Genomic DNA, 25,704 nt, shown 5'->3' on the forward strand with positions numbered 1-25,704 from the left:
CCCCTCTTACACCGCAGCCAAGTTATTCTCAGTTGTGTTCAGCTCAAATAAATCAGTGCAGGGCTGACATAATTTATTAAGTGTAAGTTTAAAATTCACTGTCTTTTAGCTCCTTATTTGGTCTCCAATGACTCCTGTGGGTAAATATCTGGCTCTTTGGCTGCTAAATGCTCCACTATGGTCACCAGCTGGTTGTTAGTAGCTAAACATTGAGCTGAAATTCACTATAAAGCTCAATAAATCCAAGAGAAACATATTCAAGTCTTTCACGAGCACCACTTTCACATTTTCACACTGTTTTCACATCAGTTGAATAATTCTTATTATAAAAATACTGATTATAGCCATGTGCCTGACCAGATGATCTTTTTTGAGTTGTGGACGTGCAATATTAAATTCCTGGAGAACCCTTTAAATGTTTATTAATTTTTTAAGTCTACTGATCTGTGGTCAGGCTGGTGGTGTCTTGTTTATTACTGCAGCATGATTCAGTGTTTGTTCTGCTACTTCACACTTTTCTGTTCACTATTAGCTTGTGTTATTCTACACCCACTGGCATTTTGTACTGTTGTGAAAATGTAAAATATGAAGGTTTTATAAATGCAATTACAATGGCAGACATCTAAAATCTATACTGCAATTATATGTCAATACAGTAATGCTGGTTTCTGCAGCTGTTAAGTCTGACTCAGTTAATTTCACTTCTTCTTCTTTTTGTTCACTCAGTGTCCAGTTTCTGCCTGTCACACACACATACGCTGCTCTTTAACATCATCCATGCAGGAGCATGAATAAACATTGCAAAGAGCAACAAAATGGAGCCTTCATGCATGATTATACAACACATTTTCACCAACAGACAATTCAAACATGTTTGTTGTTTTTTTAAAAAAAGGGAAATATGCACACGTACAGTACATAATAGCATCTTTATTACACTGAAATATAAAAGTATATATATTTATCACTATCCTGGAGAGAAAGGACCAAGTCAAGAAAACAACTTGTAGCCTCAGTTGTAGCAGTTTTCTCGTTGTCATATGAAAGAAAGAAAGAAAAAAAAGAAAGATTTGGAGTCAAAAACAGGAAGGCCACAGTGACGGGTTGCCATAGATTCTGTGCACATATAAGGGGGGAGGCAAACAGCCGTGCATGCTACCACACATACAGTACATGCACACGCACGTTTTTGTCTTCCTTCACCTGTGAGGTCCTTTCACTGACTACATTCCTCAAACCCTGTCCTGAACTTTACCCTTCACCTGCTCCCAAAACAGCACCAGAAACATCAGATGCACGTGGACCTCGGTTTTGACATTTGAGGGGTGTGATGCGAGGTTTCTGGAGCCATGGAGCAAAAGTGCAAAAGCAAAAAAGGTAAATGATAATAGTATGTTTTTGTCCAGAAGTCAATACTCTTGAACTTTTCATTTGCAGACAAAATTGTCAAAGGAATTGTTTGACCGTGTGACACTACAGATAAAAGACGGCTAGCTTAGCTTAACATAAAGACTGGAAACAGGAGGAAACAGTTTGCCTAGCTCTGTGAAAAGGCAACGGACTACCTGCACCTGGAAAGCACCAAAATTGATATCTTATATCTCTTTTTATTTTAGCGTACAAAAACAGAAGTGTAAAAGTGACAATTTGTGGTTTTACAGACTACCTCTTGGCTTCCTGTTATCATTGTAAAACCACAAACTGACATTTTTACAGCTTTTTGCATGGATAAAACAAAGAAAATATAGTGAGCTTCAGAGGTGCTAGTTTCCTTTGGACAGAGCCAAGCTAGTTGTTTCCCCCCTGTTTCCAGTGTTTATGATAAGCTAAGCTAATCTACTGCTGGCTGTAGCTTCATATTTAGTGTACAGACATGAGAGTGGTATTGATGTTCTCATCCAACTGCTGGCAGAAAAGCAAATAAGCGTATGTGTCCAGCTATTCCTTTAGATAGCACCTTCAGTGTTGTTCGTCATGTTAGATTTAATTAAACTGATGAGGGAGTCCTGATGTGCTACTCATTTTAACCTTGCAACAGGTGGAATATTTGACTGCAGATTAAAATATTCTGACACTAAAAAGAAAAGGGTTAAGGATAGACGTATGTCCAAATACCAGTGCTGTTAAAAGTTATTTTTGTCGTCAATGGGCAAAAATAAAAAGTCTTTCAGAAATATTGTAACTTAGCAAGAGCACCTCCTCTTTGCTCCGTTTTTAGGCTTTAGAAAATCTAGCCTGAGATGGGAGCCTTTGGCCAGCCACAAGTCTTTACAGAGAGAGGGTGTGACTATTGGCTGTTCTACAAATGCAGGCATGCATGTCCCCTTAGGTGGTGAAAGCCTTGCATAGCTCATCCAGACCATCTCCACACTTCACCTTAGTGCTGTTCCAACAGTGGGGAAAGTGAAAGTGAAAGTCTGACCAAAAGGCAGAACACCCTGCAGAAAGTCCTGCATCATGAGGTTTCACAGGGCAACCAACTCCTTCTGCTGCAGTTTCAACTTGTGGGTTTGGTGGGAGGGGCTTTGTGGAGTCACATGAGGCTACCTTCCGTAGCTTTAATGGCTGATGCTTTAAAATCCCCTGCCTGCAGTGTACCATAATGCTAATGATGTGCCTCAAAGTATAGGCTTTGATTCTATCCTTAATCTAGCCCAATGAAGAAGTCAGGACCGGCCAGAACAACCTCACTTTACAAAATGTCCCTATTTTGAAGGTCTAGCACTCAGTCCCCACATGGATGGAAAACACACTCACACTCACACACAGATAAGAGGCGAAGGCCGCAGAGTGGACACAGAACAGCACACAGGTCGCCTGAACCAACCGGGCTACGAAGGTCGAGTTCCAAGTCTCCGTCACACTCAGGAACAAAAGTACCAGTGGGGTCGCCACGGCAGCCTGTTGTTCTGTAACCATGGCAACGCACAGCGCGGTCAGTCAGTACCAGTGGCACAGCAAGCTTTGACAAGATAGCAGTAAACTTAACAGAGAAGCCTCTTTAAAAGGGACAACGAAGAAGTAAACACAGGATAAGGCGGTGTCGGGGTGGGGGGGGTGGGGGTGGCTGATTCCATGGTACTGTATTGTTGCTGATCGTGATGATCATTTGGCACAAACAAAGTTTTGGCTGAAGTGTCTCGGCCAACAGTGAGAATGTTTTCAAAAGCTGGCCTCCAATGTGGTGATCATAGTGCGGCGACAAAGATGATTTAGTCTTCATTTCAACAGGCTCTTCTTTATATGCTCTACTTCCATCTGTCAAACAAAGACAGACATAATTTCTTGAGTCATTTAAGACATTTAACTGCTGCTCTTAAAAACAATTCTAGATTAAATTAGCAGAGGATGCCTTAAAAGTACAATTAATTTAGTTCCATTATAATTCTAAGAGCTGATTATTTTTTAAATGAATCCATCTTCACTCCTTTTTGAGTCTCACCTGTAAACTAACACGAATCTTCTTCTCGTCATCCAGTGCGTTGGACAACTGCTTCATCTCCTGTCTGAAACACACACAAACACATCAGCATCATGGCTCTGATACACCTACACAGGTATGACTGTACACACGCATACGCATCTACAGGTATATACTGTACGCATGACATACCTGTGCTGGCTCTTCAGCAGTTCTACAGACGCCCTCAGGTCTCTCAGCTGGTTCCTGAGTTCCTCCAGTGTTGGCGGGGTCAGAGGTGAATGCCGCAGCTCGGGGGACGGGGTCAGACCCGAGGAGGAAGACGGGGAGGCGGGGCGATGGCCAGCGTTTGGCGGGGTCAGGACAGAGGGCTTTGCAGGCAGTGGTGCTTTACTGTCGTGTGCCTGAGGGCAAAAGGCCACAGCGAACAGTGTTTTTAAGAATTTATGAATTACTATATTTTACCCATAGACCTAAGATCTAACTCAGAATCTGAAGAGCTTTCAAGTTCAATATCATTGACCTGCACAGCCAGAGAGGTCTAGCTGCAGCAGTCCCAGATTCACTGCTTTGGACATAAACATTTAGATATATGTGTATACATTGTATTCAATCATGAATTTTTTATCAATATAAACATTTACTACACACACACACACACACACACACACACACACACACAGATAGATGCTGAACTGTTTTTGTTCATTTCTATACTTTAACTCTTTTGTATGTAGAATTCATGAAATTGCGTTGTTTTTCATTTTTGTGTTTAATCTTTCATTTGTATTTTGCACAGATTTTACTGTTCGCTGTTTTGCCACTTTCATCTGTCGGTGAGTCTAACTGCTGCATCCAAAACTAGGTCGTGCTGTTTCCAAGGTCAATCATAATCAGTCTCATTTTTAAGCACTTGATAGAAAACAAGTCTTTTTAAATGCTGACATCTGCAATTGCTTTACCAACTGAAATCTCGAGTGTTCATGAGGGACGAAACAGAGATGCACAGTTTTAACGCTGATCAGAAACATGAAACTCTATGCTGTGGTGCCCCCTGCTGGATGAAGTGAACGGTGCGAGGCGGTGCAGTGAGGGTGGTCGTACAGAGATGGAGGGAGCTCCTTTTCGCAGGGAAGCGTCTACAGATCTGGAGACAGACTCCGGCTCCTCCTTCGCTCTGTCCTTCTCCTTCCTGTCCTCCACTGCAGGGGACTCCAGATCAGTGATGGACAGAGAAGACTGAAAGACAGACAGGAACGTGTTGGAAAATGACTGTGATGGTCTGTTTTATTCAATGCAAAGCCTGAAGTCCTCCACAGGTGCTGATATAGACCTGATGGGTGGTGCAGTTTTTGTTAGCACTTAAATGCAAACAGTGATAAGATGAAAGATACAAACAAAATATATAACAAAGGCACAATAAGATGCAAAGATACTATAAGATGAACTAAAACAGAGGACGATACAGTTTGTACTACATACTAATTAGTTTCTGTTTTTGTAATTAGAATAAAAGAAATTACTGAACTTTACTGTAAGTGTATTTAGTCAAGTAGTGTTCATAAATACAGTTTTGAGGTACTTGTACTTTACTTGAGTATTTCCATTTTTTGTTACACTGCAGATTTGGATTAATAATACAAACAAATACTAGAATACAATCAACAAATAAAGTAAGATGTATTATTATAGATAAGACTTCATTGGTCCCTTGTTGAAATTAAGAAGCTACAATTATAATTAACGAGGTACTTTAAGTATATTTTGATATTTATTTGAAGGTAACATAGTATTTCATATAGACGAAGTAAAATATCTGAGCACTTCTTCTACCACTGATTATGAAACAACTGTGTAAATTAACTGCACTGAAACATTAAGTACTTTAGTCTAAATACTGGTTTACTTTTGTCCCGTTTCCAGTGTGCACACACAACAGACTTAAACCAGAATCAGTCCTTTGACCTCCTCTGACTACAAACACACTCACTGGTGTGATGATCTGCGAGCGAGGCCGGCGGTCGGTGACTCGTGGCCTTGACGCCGTTGGATGACTCAGCTTCTCTGTCGACGAGACGACGGCGTCCAGATCCACATCTGCACAAACACACATCAGAAACACGTTAGTATCACACGAGCACAGAGACGAAGAGCGCGCGCTCTGACAGTCACTGAGGCACCATAGCTGCATCTCATTGGCCGATGCTCCCGTCAGTCAAACTCACCAGTGTCATGTGACCTGTCAGGGGCAGAATCTGGTGTCGAAGCCCCGCCCTCAGACTTGGGGCTTTCACACCTGAGCAGGTAAACCATACAACAACATTAGGCTGTATACGCTCAGGGATATATGGGATTTTTGTCGTAAGCGTGTGTGTGTGTGTGTGAGCGTGTACTGACGCAAGAGTGGGCGGTCTCTCAGGACGCCGCGGGGGTTGGGAAGAAGAGGAGGAGCTTGACTTTGGGGGGAGGGGTTTCTTGGGAAAGATAGATGGGAGGGAGGGTTTGGGGATGTCTCCAACCTTCACCTCTTCACCTACACACACAAAATCACACAAACACTCATGGATGTTCAACAATAACTAAAAAACACACATATTGTACAACATAAAAACACACATGTAGAGTTGAATGTGTGACTCAAATACTCACACACAGACATGCATAATAACACGAGGGAAAGTAGGAGAACAGCGGTGAAGGCACGGAGCTGCGGCAGTAAAGAGGAGTTAAATCCGACCCAAGAGGTCTAAAGGGGGCCAAAGAAGGTTGTTAAAGAATAAAAACAATAGAAGAAGAATAAAGGTCTGCAGTCGCCCGAGGCTGCTAGAACGGGAGGGGAAAAAAACAGAAGCAAAGAGAAAAACTGGAGGGTTATTAGGAGCAAAGAGGATTAGGACGATCATGTGTCAGAGTGGTGGCGGTGGTATTTGTAAGTATTATTATGTAGTCTGTTTTTGGTTTATGGGATTAAATTTGAAGTGATATTTTTTATTTGAGTTGAGGAGTGCTCTTTCTAAAAAAACATTTATTTTAAGAGCATGTCCATAAAGGGGGCGGCAGCCCGCTGCTCCTGTGTGTTTCACTTCATGTTGCATGTTGCATGTGTGTGTTTCAAACAGTGATGGGTGACATGCAGAGAAGTCATTTCGCAGTTTGGGATCAATAAAGTAATAAAATAAAAAAATAAATGTGTAGACAGGCTTTTAAAATATCATATAAAACTCGGCATAAATAAAAACAGCAGCGTCTCGTCGGGTCCTCTGGTCACAGGTTTCAGATGTTTTGTGTTTGAGTCGTTTGCATTTCTACCAAAGAGGGATTTCACTTCTAAACATCTCAAGATGGTCTCAAAATAACAGTTTGAGGTCAAATGATCAATATTTCACAAAAACAACTCAAGAAAAATGTAATGTTTATCAGAACCATCGTTTTTCTTTTTTCCTCAGATTAATCACCTCACGGGCTCACAGATTTATCTTCTGACCTTTTAGAGGCAGCCTGAGCCCTCAGATGGGAAACACCAGACTAAACTACCCGTTTATACAAAGTAGTTAAAACAAGCTACACATCAACCAGCTACAACAGGAAAATGCTACATATGCACAGATGCACTTATATAAACCATCAAAAAATGTCATATATGGTCGTTTGTCAGAGATGTGCTTTTACTTACTGTAAGTAAACTTTCCAGTGCATGAATTCAGCTTGTAATCAGGTGTTTTTTACATTGCTGTGTTGGTACTCCTACTTCAGTAAAGGATCTGTGTACTCCTTCCACAACGGCGTACTAAAACTTTATTTACTGTGATCAAATATTTTGTGTGTAGCATTTCAGCTGTTTAAATATCTTTGTCGAAGTTGGTTATATTTGTTTTGTATTAATCTGAAAAAATGAAGTGCAGAGCCAACTGAAAGCTTGTGAGTTGCACCAGTTGGTGCCAGTTAGTCAAGTGTCCACAGCTTCCTGCTGCACACACAGCGATGTTGACACTGTTTCTTCAATCGAAGCTTTGTTCCTACACAACTGACTTATCTGCTGCTCTTGTTTCGACATCCAGCCTGGACAGAAACCTACAGCTGAAAAACAGCGCCCTCGTCCTGTTTCACACCGACACTGAATCGTTCTTTCATGCTGTGAAGCCGTCCAGCAAATTGTGATGCTGGATTAGTAATATGAAACACGTTAGTTGGCGAGATCAGTAGAAAGTTGTTAGATGCTGCAGGAGCTGCAGGCTGAGGGAAGGCTGAGCAGGGCCGTAGTGGTCTCACTGTACCTCGATCCTGGTCTCTCTGTGGCAGGTGTTCAGGTCGCTCAGGAGGAACCTTCTTGACCTCCGACTTTTTCTCTACAGGTCAGAGGTTTTTTTTTTGTTTTTATCTGTCTCTCACTTTCTCTTTCAGAACATAAAAACACAAGAGAGGAGAGGAAGTGAAGATGTGGCGTGTTACTGTACCTGTGGTGTGTTTAGCCGAAGGTGCGCTGGGAGGAGGCGGTTTCTTTGGTCTCTGGAAACACACACAGACACAGAAACATCACAAAAACACTTCAGGAATGTATCACGTCCTTGACACTTCGAGCCTCTAGCAGCACGCTAAACAGAAACTTTAACTCATGTGTCCTCGCGACAAAGTCACCTCTTTCTCCACTTCTAGCAGCTTGACAAAGTTGTCTGGGAAGACACCCTGTCTTCCACCGATCTCCCCCATCCACCAGCCGGCATCAGCACACTCCTGGACAAAAGACAGCGAGGTGTTTGGTCTGGACAGCAGTTCAAATAGTGGCCGGGTGTATTTAGTGTGTGCTTGGATGCAAATGGTGTTTGCACAAACAAATGAAACTAACCAAACGATGCAAACACGCCAAAATCAAAGCAGACACACCCACGTATAAGCCAGGATACACACACACACACACACACACCGGCTTACCTTGGTGATAATGTTGACGATGTCCCCCTCTTTGATTGACAGCTCATCTTCATTTTGTGCTTCATATGGAAAGAGGACTTTACATTGCTCCCGCCCTGCCAATCAAATGCAAGACAAAGTCAGACAAGAACGCCACAGGACAAAGAAACAAGCGAGAGGACGTTTTGACCACGAGGTGAAGGAACAACGTGCACAACGTGAATTTGCCTATGAGAGATGCACCACTGGTTTTGATGTTTCTGTATTTTCACTGGAAAATATCTAGATTATTTTACAAAAAAAGAGATTAAAAGAGATCTATTCTTAGATTTTAGTTTGATCAGGGGAATAATGAAAATGTGTATTAATTTATTATGAAATACAAGAAAGATTTGATACAACACTTGGAGTGGGGTTATAGGATAGAGTGGCTTTAATGCAATGGTTCACAGTTCACGTGTGCAGATAGTAGATAAATAGAAGAAGTGAGAAGATTATTTCCTGATCATACGGTTTCAATGACCGATGGAGCACATCAAGCCGTAAAAGAACATCTGGTGGTTTTGTATGTTTTTGCTCGTTAACTGCAGATCTCGTACAGAAACAACAGGTGGCAAATCACATCATCCATCTCACAACTTTCACGTTTGCTTTTGTTGGTCATCTGGATTTGATTTCTTCCTTCAGCACAGCCTGTTAATGCAATTCTTTCCACATCCAACTCCAACAACTCTTAGATGTCGGAGCTTTCCACAAGCACCTGAACACATCATCAAGGAAGAGCTTTCAAAGCAGCGGCTTGTCACAACTACATCGTAAGACTGTAGTAATAATAAAAAAACACCGGAGATAAAGGGAAACCTTTTGCATGAAAGGTAATAAGTGATGTACAAACTGTGGAAGGCTTTGATGAATGGAAAAAAGTCATGCAGGGTTTTTAGTTAGTTGATCTTAATACATACAGAGCTTCTACTGAAGGTTGAGGCAAATATCCAAACAGTTTCTCAGACTGCTTCACTGAAACGTAAGTATCGTAAGTACATAAGTATTTATGTACAGTCAAGCTGCAGCTTCTCACCTTTAGCTTTGCTGTCAGGTTCAGTCTTCATGGTTTCAGGGGCGATGCTTGCTGCTTTCCCCTCGATGGCCTGAGTGACGTACAGATGGAAGAAAACCTTTAGTCTCAGACACATTCATGTAAAATCCTCAGCTGCAGTTGTATCCTGGGTAGATATCGTCATTTTGTAATCACTTTTAAGTTTCTGGTGTAACCGCTCTGATTTGGTTTGGGACTTCCTGCGTCTGTCAGGGTGAGTTTCACCAGCCTCTCTAGATGATATCGTGACCTGGTTTGACTCAGCTGTCATCTTCTGCAATGGATTCCTCTCTGTATAATCACTCTATGCCATGAAATTGGTGAAACTGCTGTTTCGTACTTTACTAATAGATAAGTTCAACATTTCCAGCTACTGAATTCCATTATAGAAACAATTCAACATAACATCAAGGCTAACTGTATGTTTGACCAGTAAGTACAGCCCTTATTCCAAAAAACATGTTTTTGTATGTATGTATGTATGTATGTATGTTATATCATTTGCTAATCATTTTTGACATAAGGTAAACATGACATTATAAAACTGCATTTGTGCTAAATTTTATTAATTAGTAATTGCTTAACAAGACTAATAGTCATGTTAGCCATGTCAGTCACTCTGTGTGGCTCTTTGCCACACTAAAAAGCTAAATTAGCTAATGAGCTAAACGCTAACGTTATCATGCTTACATGCTCACAATGACATTTCCAAGAAGGTGATGTTTGGTGGGAATAATGTTTACCATGTTCACTAGTTTAGTTTAGCGTGTTAGCGTGCTAATTAGCACTTAAACAAAGTGCAGCTGCAGGATGGGAAGTTAAGCCATCAGAATTCATCATGTAGGGCTCATGAATGTCTAAACCAAACTTCATTACAAGAGATTTCTTCAAGGCATTTCAAACTTTTGGACCGACTGACTGCTCAGCTTTGCCAGCATCTAGAGTAATGCTGGTAGCACGACTTAAAATCACAAATGAAACAAGGTCTAGCAAAACAATCATGCAAAAATGAACTAATTTCACAAATGGAAGGCTGACAAATGAAAACTGTGTATTGAAAGATAAAAATAAACAACAATTAAAATGAACTAATCACTTTTCTCCAGTGAACAGCCATGTCCCACAGCTCCAATCTAACAAGATAATTAGAGAGGATGAGATCGGATTTAGCAGGAAAAACACCGAGCTGACTTGATGATGAAGTGTGTGTGAGTGTGTGTGCTGTGTGGGCTGTTAAAGGAGCCGTTGTTTTCCGGCTGGAGTGGATCCCTCGACAGTGTTTGTGGAACCAGGGTGTCTCTTCCACAGGAAAACACACACACACACACACTCACAAGACCTGGTCTGTCCCTAACACACACACAGCTCTGTTCTTTTCGCCCCGAGGAAAAAAAAAAAAAAAAAAACCCACGCCACCTCCCCCGTCAGCTTCACTCCTCTCTCGACACACTTCCCCTTCTCTCCATCCCGCTATAATGAGACCCATGTGGTGCCACAAGCGTTGAGAGACCATTACAACATCCCAGAGAAGTTTTAATGTCCAAATATCACAAGTTTCTGCGCCACTTTTAAGCAATAAAGACTGATCAATAAGAGTGTGGATGACTAAAGCAGCCTCACATGACCCTGAAGCTGCACTAACTGTACTGTACATCAGAGTTGCATCATTGTGAACCAAATCTCAACCAGCAGAACAAAGTGTGACCAGAGGCAAGAAATTCAGACACTTGTGTCAGGTTAGTTACTCTAACGTAGGTTTTACAAAGAAAGAGTTACATAAACATCCTGTAAACACAACAATGACATACTATCAGTGGTGGAGGAAGTACTCAGATCTTTCACTTCAGTAAAGTAGCAGCACCACAGTCTACATTTAAATATAACTCCAGTGAAAGTAAAAACACATCGTACAAAAAGGAAATGGGAATGGCCCGTTTCAGAATAATGTATATTATAGATTTTTTTTTAATTCATACATTAAGAGATACACATACTATACTTTGATATTACAGCTGGTAAAGGTGGAAAGTGACATAAAATAGTGGACTACCATGTTTTTGCGAGTGGTCCCTGAACGCAACACAGTCATAGTAGCTAATATCACGTCAGTGCATCATGAGAGGCTGGAATAATTCATAGAGATGCAGGAAAACCTGACGTGGAAACATTACCAACAACCTCTCAGAGCTGGACCACAAGCTCCAGCAGCTCCTCAGCTATCTGCTCTGAAATGTGAAATAATTTGAAGTGAAATTAAAAGCTGTGGCACCTGAAAAGAGGAAACACTTTGCAGGTATCTACCCTGCAAGAACAAAAGCCCGCTCTGACATCTGAATATGCTGCTGAGTGGAAAAACTGCAGGCTTTTGGCGAGAGGTTTCAGGACATGAAAAGTAAATAAAAGGAACAGAACATATTTGCTGTTTAATGTGGAATCAGCTGATGTACCTGACAACCTGCCAAATAATTGAGCTGCAAAGCAACGACCTGGTACTGTGAGCGGCACTTTTCAAATGTGACCCAGGAGAAGCAGTTCCAGTTGTGTTGAATGATTTAGTATGGCCAGGGGTGCTTCCAAAGGGGGGGCAGGGGGGGCAAGGCCACCCTCCCAAGTGAGCCCCTTCCACACTCCGATTGTGTATGTATAAAAAAAACCTGCTGTAGACTTTTGTTTTACATTGAAGACACAGCTGATCTCAAGGCTGAGTGACTTTGAGTCACCACAAAGAAAAAAAAAAAACAGCTGAAAACTTCCTGTTCTTTTGGCATAAAAGTCATACAAAAACGATCCAAATTATGACAGTGAACCAGCAAAAAACACACCGGAAATATAATTAAACTAGCGTCCAATCACCATGTTCATCTGTGCAGCAAGGCACGCAACACTGCTGTAGCTGCACCCATGTACAAGCAGCTGACAGTTCAGTTCAGTTCAATTATAAAGCTGACGTGGTCACACATGACTCAGTCCCGGATGGAGACTCTCTGCTGTCACCTCCTCCAGAGCCTCATTAGACAGCAGAGACTTGTCTCACCATAAAGCAACATAACAGCCTCCCGCTCAGCAGGAGAGGCTGACAAACATCCTTTAGACACTCTCATATGTCTGCAGGAGCTGCAGGAGGGGTGATGACCACTATATGTTTGTTACATATGCCTCCACTTATTGTGCACTGTTTCCCCTGACATTAAGCGTTGTGGTTCAGCCTCGGAGGAGGTGAGAGTTTCAGGTTTGGTGCAGTTGGTGAGGTTAGACTTTAGGTTTGCTGAGACTTCACTTGCTCACTTAGATTTCAAACTAAATATAGTACATCTAGGTTTTCATAAAGAGTTTTGTGTCTGTTGATGGTCAAAATATGCTTTTTCGAGGGGAAACACCAAATGAATGTTTTCAAGTTTATGGGCATGACATTAAAGGGTCAGTTCAACGGAATTACAAAACCCACATTTCTTCCTTCAAGTGGTTTGTGGCCATGCAGATACTTTTGGTTATATTTGTAGAGCTTTTCAGATATCTGGATTATAAATGTCTGACTTACAGATACTTGAAAATCGTCTGCATCGCCATAAAGCACCAGGAGCAAGAAAACATGCTAATGTCCTTGTACTTTTGGAGAAGTGACCCATTAATTCCACATCCATAAACTCAAGTATTTTCATTACACACAAATATTATAAAGTGTTTAGCGTTTACCTCAAAAAATGTAATGTTGGCAGGGTGAGACAGGCTTCGAAATGGTATTTTGGCCATCAACAGACACACAGCTCACTTCTGTTGCAATTTAAATAAGAAAACTAAAAAAAAAAACAGTTTTCCTGCATACTTTATCGGTAATTTTAACTCCACCAACAACACAAAAACGTCCGAGTAACTAAACAGCACTGAGGCTAAAGCGCAACACTTGTAATGCTGCTTAATTTCACATGAAACAGAGCACATCGAGCAGAAAGGAAAGCTGAGGACAAGAGAAGAAGAAACACGAGAGACGGCGGCTGAAAACGAAATAATTCAAATGGGTGAGGAAAAGAAAAGTGTTCATGAGGAGAGAGGCAGAGAAATGGAGAGAACTTGACCCTACCGTCCTCTCCTCTGGTTCCAGTGAGACACAGACAGACAGCAGGAGACAGAGTGTGTGAATGTGGAAACGTCAGTGAAAAGCTGTGTGACCTCCCCTCCTCTCTCCCTCTCCGTCTGCCCCGTGGAGCTCTCACTTCTGCTTTGCTTGTCAAATCCCTGCGGTGTGTGTGTGTGTGTGTGTTTGTGTGTGTGTGTATAAGTCACGTTGTGAGAACATAAATCAGTTTACACATTGTGGAGACTCGTCTTCCTTGTGGGGACAAACCACCAAGTCCCCATAAGGTAAATCACTAAATTTTAGGGTGAAGATTTAAGTTAAGGTTCGGGTTAGGCAAGTAGTGGTTATGGTTGGGGTAAGTCTCCAAGAAATGTCGGGTCCCTAAAAGTGTGTGTGTGTGTGTGTGTGTGTGTTGTTGTGCGTGTCAACATTAAAACCACTTCCTGTGCTGTTAAACTGAAACAGAGGAAGGGGAGGAGCGAAGGCTGGGGACTTCCTTCCCTCACTACTCACAATACAATGATCACATCGCAAACAATGCATGAAGTAAGTGTGTCCACAGTGTGTGTGTGTGTGTGTGTGTGTGTGTGTGTGTGTGTGTCTCACCTTGTCCCCCTCTGAGTCCACTTCCATCGAGCGTGGTCTGAGCTTGATGGGCTGGTCTTTGAAGATGTCACCAAAGCCAAACCCTCGGACCTGCAGGTGGGTGAACGGGGTGAAGTAGCACAGTTTTAAAGCAATATTCAAAGAGACGATCATGGTTTGAGTTTCAAACACAGACCCGCTGTCAGCTTAAAGAGCCGGCTCTGAAAATATGTAGCTTCGTGGGTGGCAGCAACTGAAGTCAACGGGGACAGTTTCAGTAGATTTAAATGGGACCAGAGTCGCCACTACTGCAGCATCTGCAACGTTCCAGATGCTCATGTTCTTCCCAAAATATGGCTGACAAACAGCTTCCATTTGTCTCTGGTGCTGTTAACGGTTGATATTGGGGGCAAATGTAGGTTTGTGCAACAAACTGCTAGCTGCACCATCGACAAATACATACTGTGAGTTTAGCCGTATCGAATTTCCATTTTGTTTCGCGTCATTCATTTGCCAGTCGGTACATTTGCTTCCAATCCCTCGAAATATTGTCTTTATGCTGTCAGCCCTCTTTTGATAGGAGGTAGTTATTTCCTTTAGTTATTTTCCTGAATGATCAGTAGAAAGTGACATATCCGTGGTAGCTAACTAATGTAGCTATGTAAGAAGATAACAGCTCAGTTATTTTGCCCCGCCTTCTAAGCTCTGATTGGTTGACTGTTTCCCCAAGCTGAAACATCTGTCAGTGAACACAACACTGAATCACTGAACAAATCTGAGATGTGGGCAGCAGCACAGAGGTTTGACACCAGGCATCCGCTTCTCAACCTACTCCATACCAACATACGGCATTCTGTTAATATATGGCATAACAGTTTGTTGCTACAGTTAGCTGTTAACATAACAAAATATAGCTGTGCCACAAAGGTTAAGGTTACAAATCATAAACACAAATTGCTTTAAAAAAAACAGCAAAAGTGCAGAAATTGTCATACTTTGGAGCAATTAATTCGCATTATGCTGCACAGCTGCAGGAGCGTGTTTCTATTTTCAATGTAAAATTAAGACACTTAAGACAGCTGCTGTGAATCCAAGCTGGCGCCATCTGCTGTCCACCATTGTTCAGGCCTAAGTGTTCAATAGTCAAAACATAGATTTTTATTGGAGCATTCCCTCAAAACAAAATCTTTCCATTAATTGCTGCAAGTACAGCTGTGAGCACATGAGACCTTGGTGAGGATGACTGGCAGCCTTCCTCGCACCAACAAGTGTTTTTGTTTTTCAGTTTGTGTCCTGGAAAAAGAGCGTCATCTTCCTGTTTTTTGTTATAAAAGAACTCTGCTGGATTTTCAACTAAATCTGATCCTGTGGGACGCTTTCTTCACTTTAGCCTTTAACTTACTCAGCTTCCTGAAACAAGGCTGGAACTTTTGCACTTTTGCACCATACTTATCAACTGCTGCACTAAAATTCTGTATTTTGCTTGATTTAATCCATTCTATGTTATCTACTATTTTATCACTAGTATTTAGTGATAAAACCACTGAATAATAATCATCTTATGTCATGCATTCTATTCATTTTTATGCTTATTTTTACTATTATGATCAAATGGGTTTTATTCTCCATCTTATTTTACTTTAATTTTCTATGCCTGTTTTCATGTTCATTCTGTCTTTTTTATGTGAAGTGCTCACTTGGGGCATGTCATTTTGTGATTGTAAAGCACTTTGAGCTGCATCCTGTATAAAAAGTGCTATACGAACTACAGTTTATTATTATTATTATCACCTCAAATTTGCTCTTAAGTGCAGTAGTTGAATAAATGTAATATATGTAAATGTTCAAATCACTGATTACCTTCTTGGGCTGGATTTCTCCTGACCCCGTTTCTGATCGACTGTCCCCACCATCACTTTCACTGCCTGGGCTGTCTTTACCTTCACACACACACACACACACACACACACACAGAATAGACAGCACATATTAGTTTGCTGGAGTACTCCTGCAAAGGTAGAATAATTTTCCTTATTTATATGGAAATTCAAACAACATTAAAACAGTTTTTTTTTATTTGTAGGTGTCTTCCCATCATCTGATTAGCTGTGACTCACTGGTGTGTCTGCTGCGTAGCTCCTCCTGTGAGGTGGGCGTGTCTATGGAGGGCGTGTCCGACTCGGTCAGGATCTCTTTGGTGAAATTGGAAGGAAACATTCCAGTCTTCCCATTTAGAAATCCCTCCCACCAGCCCTCCTCTACCTGAACACACACACGGCACACACACAGAAAACACACGGTAACGTACAGAGAAAGCAGACAGAGATTTACACAGATACCACACACTCACGGAAACCTACAAACAAACACGTATGAACTCATATGAAAATATATACACACACAAAACACGCTAGAGCTTCATTCTGCACTCACTCTGCAGTGTCACCAGATGACCCGGAAGTCAGCTATTTACACTGCACTGACTTCCTGTGAGTCAAAGAATTATCTTTAAAATAGTGTTGCACCGATCTGCTGCTACATAATGAACCACTCAGACCTCTCAGGTAGTCTGGCTTCAGGTCTGGTTTTGTGATTGGGCTTTATGATTTTTTTTTTTTTTAAGTGAAAAATGAAGGTCACAACAGTCCACCCTGATAATCAGCTAACTATGGTTAAGACTAAATAAAACAGCAAATATTCACACTTGAGAAGCTGCAACGGTGAGTGATTTGTCATTTTTGCTCAAAAAAATTACTCAAATAATTAATCAGTTGTCTAAACAGCTGCAGAAAATCTTATCTCTTCACTTCAGTCTTTGACTAGCTATGACTTCCTGATACAGGCCTGAAACTTTTGCACTTTGCCTAACATATATTCACTGCCGGGCTTCTTTTAAATTGTTCTGTTTTGGCCTCACAGGTTCATTAGGAGAGTTTCACGATGAGTCCAGTGAGATGTGATCGGCCTTACCTCTGCTATGATCTCAATGACGTCTCCTATTTTCAACTCTAGCTCATCTTCATGCTGAGGCACGTAGCTGAATGCCGCTTTACACCTCCGCTTCCGGATTTGTTCTCCTGTAGTGCACGCACACACACACAAACACACACGTCAAGAGCACATACGAACAGGTATTAGCTCACACACTTATCCACAATCCATGACGAGCAGTGATGGAGCAAATGTTCACTGACATATTAAAAGCCCTCATGGCTGAAGGCAAACTGACCTTTGACCTTTATACTAGAGGACAGTCTAACTAACCAGCAAAGACACCAAATGCTTCACATTGCCCTTGCAGTTGTTTGTCTTACACTCATTAGCCTCCTCATTACTCTTGACTCATGCCACACCAGCTGAGGCATTAAGACATCACCCTGCTATTCATAGTTCGTCCACAAGGTGTCACTCCTCTTCATGTTAAATTTGAAAGGGCGTGTATGTGCATGCACATGTAGTGGTGGAGGAAGTATTCGGATCATCAAATAAAGTCCTGCATTGAAAAGGCTTCTGAAGTAAAAGTAAGTTTAAGTATAATCAGGAAAACTTGTACTTGAAGTATTAAAAGTATCAATGTGGCAAAAAAGTACCTTTTGACAGCTATGCTACTATATATGTTATGATTTATTTATTATGTCTCATGCATTAATGTAAAAGCAGGATTTTGCTGTTGTAGCTGGTTGAGGTGGAGCTCATTTTGAACTTTTTGTGTCGAACTGCAGCTAATTATTATTTTCATTATGGATTCATCTGCTGTTTACTCTCCCCATAAATCATTTGAATGTTTGCTTTGTAAAAATTCTGAAAACAGTGTTGTCAATAGTTACTCAGAGCCCAAAGTGACACATTTATTATATTTGTTTGACCAACCAACACTCCAAACCTCAAAATTATTAAAAAAATAAATTAAAAGAATAAGATTAATTTAAAAGAAAAGCAGAAAGTCGTCTCATTTACGAAGGTGAAATGAAATCTGTTGCATGAAAAATGACAAACAAATAGCAAAATAGTTGCCAGTTAATTTGCGACAAAATCAACGAATCATTTCAGCAGCATTTCTACGTTTTCATATGCCTTGTGTGCAAAAATCTTAATTTGTAAAGTAAACCTGTCAGACAAATGTAGTCGAGTAAAAAGTCTAATATTTCCCTTCGAACTGTGGCAGAGTAAAAGTATAAAGTGGAATGAGAAGATAATAATCAAGTAAAGTACCTCAGATTTTTACTTAAGTAGTTCCAAGTTATGGTCTGTCACTGTGCATGTGTTTGTGTGTGTGTGTGTGTGTGTGTGTGTGTGTGTGTGTACATGTTGGAACGGAGAGAATGCTTGACCCAAATCCATCCTCACACTAATAGGATCTATGTTTGAGACCGAAGAGTTAAACCTACCTAATGACCACCATGTATGAGTGTATGTGACTATGTGTGTGTGTGTGTGTGTGTTCGTGTACCTTTCCTCCCTGGTCGTACGCTGGGGTCGGACACAGGACTGGCCCTTCCATTGGAAAGGTCAGATCTGAGCATGCTTGCCTGTCCTCCATCCCTCTTTGCTTCTTTCTTTATCTCCTGCAAAGACGGGTGGAACAGGAGATGACGAGTGGAGGAGGAAGAGGAGGGGAGGAAGGATGGTGGGAGTGGTGGAAGAAATAGGTAGGTTCAGGTGAGAAAGTGAAACAGAAACAGAAATAAGGCAAGAATGAGAAAAGACAGGAGAGTTATTATAGAAAGATATAAGAGGTGAACGTGCCCCGTACACAATGAGAAGCACAGTAGAAAATGATGATAAGGATAACGATGGACTACTTTTCATGGTGGATCGAGAAAATGACAAAAAACAACTATTTTTAAACCGAAACTAAAGCGCATGATGACATAGAGCTGACTTAAATATAATAAAGTCTATTAAATTAGTCTAAACAGCAACGTCATTATATAATAAGATATAATTCAAAGTGGTACTTGACTCATACAAAATGATAGAATTAAGAATAGAATGAAGAAAGTATAACTGTTTACAAGGTAATTTGGTACTTTAAGCCCTAAATTAACATAATAAAACACAGTATAGACTGAATAAGTCAATACATTTTCGCTGTCTTAAAACATTACCATGTATACGCTGTGTAATTATCATTAGAAAATTAAAAAAAAAAAAGTTCTACTGTGTTTTCGGACAAAACAAAAAACCACAGTGAAATAACAAATAACAAAATACAAAAAAAACATAATTTAGACAAATGGACATGCAAGTATCATCACCAGCCAGGTTGCACCTCTTATTTATTAAGGAAGGGAGAATGTTTGCCTGTAAAATGCTGTAGTATTGGACCACTAATACAATGTTGAAACAAAAGCTTCTCCACCAGCAAGCAAACCATAATGTTTATAAGACATGAGACTGAAACTGGACTAAAACATTGGTCACTGTCAAGACAATCACCAAAAATCTTTCACCTAATGACTAAAATACATCTTAAATAATTGTTGCAAATAAGCCTGTGAACGAGTAAGACTAGATAGAAAATCCCCTGGAATAAAAGCATGGTTGCATATAATCCTGAAGGTTATGAGGTTGTTTGTTATGCCATAGATTTGCTGATGTATTCAATAAATGCAAATAAGGTTTGGCAAACATTATCTCTGCATGTCAGCCTGGCCCTGTGCGGCGCTGTGGATGCTGCAGTGGAGCAGCAGCATTAGGCGACAGTAACCCAGGTGACCCTCGCTGTTTACCTGCAGACGACCGGCCAGAGCTCGTAAAGCTTGGACAAGCACAAACACACAAACAGAAGACTCGTCCCCTCCTCCTCCGCTGCAACCTTTGCCTTCGCTGGCTCTCCATCCACATGACTTTCACTTGCATAAAGAATCACAAGACGCCATGCGAAGCTGATCAAGAAACCCGGAGAGACGGGCAGACAAACAGGCAGCGCGACAGAAGAACCAACAAGCCGGCAGATGGAGAGACGACAAACAGGGAGACGTTCACATTCACGCACGCGGACCCAGAAAGACTAGACATGACGGTTCATCTCTCCACCACATTCATCATGACACTGTTTCATAAGCCCTGGCCTGTGGCGAACGCAGCTCAGTGAGGCATACGGGCCCGGGTATACTGACTCACAGAATCTAACCCCTCACACACACTCTGGTTGTGTTTGGCCTGGTGTGGCGTGAAAGCCTTAACGAGCCTCCGAGATCCAAAAATATCAGCAGGAGAAGACGTTTCCTAGACAACAGCCGAAGCTCATCTTCGGCTAAGAGCCATTTTAGGAGCCACAAAGGTTGTGGACTGGACGTCACGAAGAAGTGAGAGTGATTTTTGCGTTAGAAAAAAGGAAGCTATAACACGTCACGACAAATTTAGCACACAGCAGAGAAGAGATTCACATTATCTGTCGGTGAGAGGTCAGTTAACTTCTGACAACAAGAAGTGACCAATTGTCCTTTAACCACAACATGTGAGCACTTATCACAGAGAAAGCTAACTATAAATTAGCTATATTAAAAAGAATAGGTGGTGCTCATAAGCAGATTCTTTTACTTCGGACAAAGCCAGGCTAGCTGTTTCCCCTTGCTTCCAGTCTTTATGCTAAGCTAAGCTAAATGTCTCCTGGCTGTAGATTTATATTAAGCCTACATAGCAGACACAGAGCATTATTATTTGGAGTCATGTTTCTGCCCACCATGATGAATATAAGTCCAATATTTATTCCCCTTTTAGGCTCTTTAGCTGCTAAATGAGCCGCTATTCACCAGCTAACAACAGTTGCCCAATTTGTCTGCAGTGTTGTTCGAATTTGGTTCACTGTTAGCTACTTGGATTATGTAATCAATTACTTGTTACACATACTCACTAAGAGGTAATTGCATTACTTATTAGTCAAGGCAACTTTATAGTTACCAGAGGGTGCTAGCCAGAAGCTAAGACAACATGTAACATTAGCTAAATAAGAAACATTTGGAGTTACCAGAAGGTACTAGCGGGCAGCTAAAAAGGCATATAACATTGGCTAAATTAGAAACGTTTTGAGTTATCAGAGAGTGTTAGCTAGCTGCTAAGAAGGCATGTAACATTAAATAAGACCACTTTGGAGTTACCAGAGGGTGCTAGCTACCTAAAAAAGCTTGTAATATTAGCTAAATAAGAAAAGTTTGCAGCTACCAGAGGTTGGACAAAGCTAACGTTAGCTAAATAAGAAAATTTGGTGTTCTCCAAAGGTGCTATCTATCTGCTACTTAAGACGTGTTAATCCAGTGTTGGGAAGGTTACTATTGGACTGTAATATACAGACTAGCTTATAGTTAAAATTGTAGTAAGCAATTTAACTACTTTCATTACTTCATCAAGTAATGTAGGTTATTGCGTTTCATTACTTTTCCAACAAATACTTTAAACTAGGCAAAAGCTGAAATGTCCGAAAAAACATACATTTAAAACAGGCAGCATGTAAATACAAATACATTTTGTTGTTAAGATGCTAGGTAGCGGCTAAGAGGCGGCTAACTTGACATTTTAGAAGGTGCACTTCTTCATGCTTGGTACATTCTAAAACCTCCCCACACAAGCAAGCTAGCGTCTTAGTGAGACGGAAAACCCACAGCCCACAAATATCAAAACAATGGAGAGTTACATCGTAAAGCTGAAACAATTTGTTAATTAAGCAACTGTTCAGTCAACGGAATATTAGCAATTTGATAATCTAATATTTAAGTAACTTTAGAAGCAACAGAGCCAAAAATTCTCAGGCTCCAAGTGCTTTTGTACATTGGGAAAAGCGATTTGAAGATGCCATCTTGGACTCCCTGGGTAATTGTAGGACATTTTATGACTGAAATGTTGAAATAATGAATTGAGAAAATGAGCAGCAGCAGATCAATCAATAATAAATTATTGGGTAGGTAGTGTATGGTCATGTCTGCTGGAGCATTTTCACAGTAACAGTTTCACAATGGAAAACCAAAACAATGAGCTGAAAGATGATAAAATGCACCATAAAGTTGAGGGGTGATGGTCAACAGTGTTGGTTTATAATTTTATGTGGGTTCATCACAGTGAATAATATAAAGATACTGATGATTGCAGCATCAATCTACCTTTTTTTTTTAAATATTAATGTTTTATGACTTCCGTCCACTGAGCTAATTTCAGTCACACTGAAAGCTTCCCTCACATTTGGTGTTTGCAGTTTGTTAAGTAGGCTAATGCAGCGTTAATGTAGAGCCAAGGAAAAAAAATTGATTGTGCAGTCAGAGTGCAGATGGCGTGGCTCTAACTCTATATCCTCGATGCCTTTGTGTACTGCAAAAACAGATATAGACACATTCACACTCATTCAGAAACTCACATGCGAAGACACAGACCCACAGACTGACTGGTGAAAAAAAAATCACTTTTAACATTGCACAAGCCAGCCTACACAAAAACCCACAGCGGCCATTTGTTAGCCTACAGCCTCCCTTCTTTAGTGGAGAAGCAGAGGCGATGTTTACCAGCCATTTGGCTTTATGCTTCATGAAAAGCAACGGAACAGAAATCTACAATTCATCTGTTATCTATTAAGACCGATTGTTTGAAATAATTAATATATTTGAGTTTGGAAGCGGAGACGAGTGATTGTGTGGTTTTGCTAAACAAATCAAGGAAAGAGCTCACTGTACTGTTCTTGGAAGCCTTTGTTACTATTTGGACTGCTTTCATGCTCTACTGCAATTCCTCCTGTGGGGATATGGAGGTAACTCAGAGTTAAAGGAAACCCAGCTGAAAAGAGGAGAGGAAGACAACGTGATTCATCATATCTGAACAGGAAACACCTGCATATTGTACACTGCAGCGGCGGTTCTGTGTTTGTCTGACAGCAAGTATGTAGTTTACGAGGCACCGCTTCAATGCTAAACATTGCTTTCTGTGCATCCCCTATCACCAGATTTCTGACCTCTCCTCCCAGTCACAGATAATGTAAAACAATGCAGTGGCGCAGCTAACAACAAGGGCACGTTAGCCTTGATTGCACTACAAGAGAATGTGCAACTCAGAGGCAGGCAGAGAAAACGAATGGGGAAACAGAAACAGTTCTGCTTGTGAAACGCGCCGGAATGATGACACAAAATATTATTTCCCCCCTTTTAATGAACTCCACCTTATTGCACAACTCTATTCACCAGTCAAACTGGTATAGAAAGAAAGTTTTTACAGTCTTTACAGACCAAGAGTTATAAAGGTTATATATAGTATTTCATATCATAGCATTTTAGACCAATTTAAAATTTATCATTATGACTAACTAGGAGCCACCTTTTTTCATTATAAAATCACTTACACTTACTATCAAAAAAAACTAAACCATGCCTTTCTTTTTAGACATCTGCGGTGACTTTACTTCTTCACAGTGACTGCTGGCGAATCCTGCTGCTCTTCCGTGAAAACCAGTGATTAGCGCTTTATGTCAAATGGGAACATGTGATTCTGATTTGCAAAACCTGCTTGTCTAATCCACAGAGGTCAGATGATTGCGGCTCTTCCCACAGACATACACACCACACAGTCAGACGTGTTATAGGCCAATCGAATAGCTGAAAAAATATTCAGCTGGTTAACGAAAAGTGAAAATAAAATAAATAAAATAGTCTTTCAAGGTGTCGTTAGGCCATTTGCAGCAATATTGGAGGTTCCTGTTGTTGAGAAACAGTAGTAGTTGTTTCTAAATGCACAATCTCGACAGATTTTAAAAGACATGGCTAATGTCTGCATTCCCCCTGTGAGCAGTGGTTTTTAGATAAAAATCAGTTTTGCTAATTCATTGCACAGCTAATAGCTGCTTCAGGCTTTGACAAATATATATATTTGCACACTGACTAAAGCATCTTCAGTAAACATCAGTAGCTCCCAGTCTCATGATATCTTTACCCTTCTCAAATTACAACACAGAACGTTAGAAACTAACACACACATTAAAAAAAAAAGGTAGTTCAATGACTCTCACTCTAATAATCTGTGCAGGTCGGCAGCCATGATGGCACCAAAGGGGGTTGCTTGCATACCATCACTTCCTGCCCCCCTTTCAACCTATCTGTCCACATCCCCCACTTCCTACACACACACACACATTCACACAGCATTGCAAAGCTTAATGTCACTGATTCCCATAACTGCAGTCTTGTGACAGACCAGTCTGGTATTACTGCATTACTCACAGCCTCCCGTCCGTCTCTCTCACGCACACACACGAACACACATCCACACAAACACCGTCAGTGAGCCTTCACAGGCCCTTTGTCCGACTCCCTGACAGTGAATGAGAGCTGTGACGTTCAGTCAGCACAAATAAAGCCCGGCCGCACAGTCAACCACCTGACAATAGACGGACTTCTTCAGCGCTGTCAAAATGTGAACGCTGCCCTTGACTGGTTGCACTTTTCTACTTCCCCCTCATGGTACAGTGAACAGAATACTTCCCTCCTCTCATCACCGCAAACACCTTGTTTTATGCACATCAAAGGTTTCAACCGTCTCATTCCTCAATCTTTGCTCTCATACATATGTGACTAATTTACTATTAGCAACCGGCAGACAATGTGACATCATTGAAATGCCTTGTTTTGTTCAATCCATAATCCAAAACCTGAAGACATCTTGTATACTATCATAGAAGACAGGAAACCAGCAAAAATTCACATTTGAGAGGCTGGAACCACAGATTTTTTGCTTCAGTAATGACTTAAACTACTAATCGATCCAAATTATGCTAATCATTTTAGCTCTGATTTTGTATTTATGTATTCATCTCTGCAGCTTTGGGGTTTGTGTTCACAGCCTTATGTTCATCCTCAGCCTGTAACTGTGGGTGTGATGTTGGCGCGGCCACAAAACACATCCAATCTGTGTTATTAAACCTACCACACATATTTAGCTTATTATTTTTAAATCCAACATCAGTGCTGTTGGACCACAGCCAGCTGAGGATGGACAACCAATCAAGCCAAAGGAGCCTCTGAATGTAAGGTGCCAGTATACATCAGAAGTGCTTGTCAGATGTCATATGTGGGCTTTCTTGCCCTTAATACCTGACTTCCTCCTTTGCTCCTGCAATAATCACGATGGCCACTAGAGGTTATAATAAACGGAAATAACCTACATGCACAGTCGACCTACGCAGTCATCTTTCTGGCCATTTACATGGGAGCTTCGGACAAAAGGCGACACAGATTACAGCATCAGCCTGGTCGCTACCTTTCTATAAAGTCCCAACCTCACCTGCGTGGTGTTATTGGCTGACTGCTACACAACACAGCAAAACAGGAAGAAAATACGTAAATACAGGCAGAGGGCAGAGTCTCTGAATTTAAATACAGCGCCACACATTTCTAACGGGTCACAAGTGATGATCATGCGGGAAAACTTTTGCATCGGTCTTCTTTTTTAGGAACATCCGCAAAATATATATGGTTTCCAAAAAAGAACCTTAACAAACAAAACAAAAAAAACAGGACAAGACATCAAGTCTAGGAAAGGCTGCAGACTCACTCAGTTTTCTAAATGTAATCCTAATTTCAACCCTTAACCCCGACTTCACCTTACAAAGGGTGAATGAGGTCTGTTTTCTGGCCTTAAAATAGC

The 25,704-nt window shown here is 41.0% G+C and overlaps 1 protein-coding gene across 3 annotated transcripts in view; it reads right to left on the bottom strand.

Annotated features, from left to right (window-relative positions):
* Positions 1-910: 910 nt before the first annotated feature.
* The window catches only part of sh3kbp1 (SH3-domain kinase binding protein 1), a 32,184-nt gene continuing 7,390 nt past the window's right edge, over positions 911-25,704 (bottom strand). For 2 of the 3 annotated variants that reach the window (XM_041961460.1, XM_041961462.1), the window contains 17 exons: positions 18,536-18,650; positions 17,056-17,162; positions 16,203-16,347; positions 15,946-16,025; positions 14,107-14,196; positions 9,408-9,477; positions 8,351-8,445; positions 8,057-8,152; positions 7,876-7,927; positions 7,696-7,767; positions 5,819-5,954; positions 5,647-5,717; positions 5,412-5,518; positions 4,526-4,660; positions 3,614-3,825; positions 3,443-3,506; positions 911-3,258 (listed from right to left, as the gene is read on the bottom strand). In XM_041961460.1, the coding sequence (XP_041817394.1) occupies positions 3,220-3,258; positions 3,443-3,506; positions 3,614-3,825; positions 4,526-4,660; positions 5,412-5,518; positions 5,647-5,717; positions 5,819-5,954; positions 7,696-7,767; positions 7,876-7,927; positions 8,057-8,152; positions 8,351-8,445; positions 9,408-9,477; positions 14,107-14,196; positions 15,946-16,025; positions 16,203-16,347; positions 17,056-17,162; positions 18,536-18,650 (1,686 nt within the window). In that variant the 3' untranslated portion in view covers positions 911-3,219. The remainder of the gene's footprint in view (positions 3,259-3,442; positions 3,507-3,613; positions 3,826-4,525; positions 4,661-5,411; positions 5,519-5,646; positions 5,718-5,818; positions 5,955-7,695; positions 7,768-7,875; positions 7,928-8,056; positions 8,153-8,350; positions 8,446-9,407; positions 9,478-14,106; positions 14,197-15,945; positions 16,026-16,202; positions 16,348-17,055; positions 17,163-18,535; positions 18,651-25,704) is intronic. The other variant, XM_041961461.1, reaches the window with a different exon arrangement.

The sequence above is a fragment of the Chelmon rostratus genome, chromosome 20, assembly GCF_017976325.1.
Source record: "Chelmon rostratus isolate fCheRos1 chromosome 20, fCheRos1.pri, whole genome shotgun sequence".
NCBI lineage: Eukaryota > Metazoa > Chordata > Actinopteri > Chaetodontiformes > Chaetodontidae > Chelmon > Chelmon rostratus.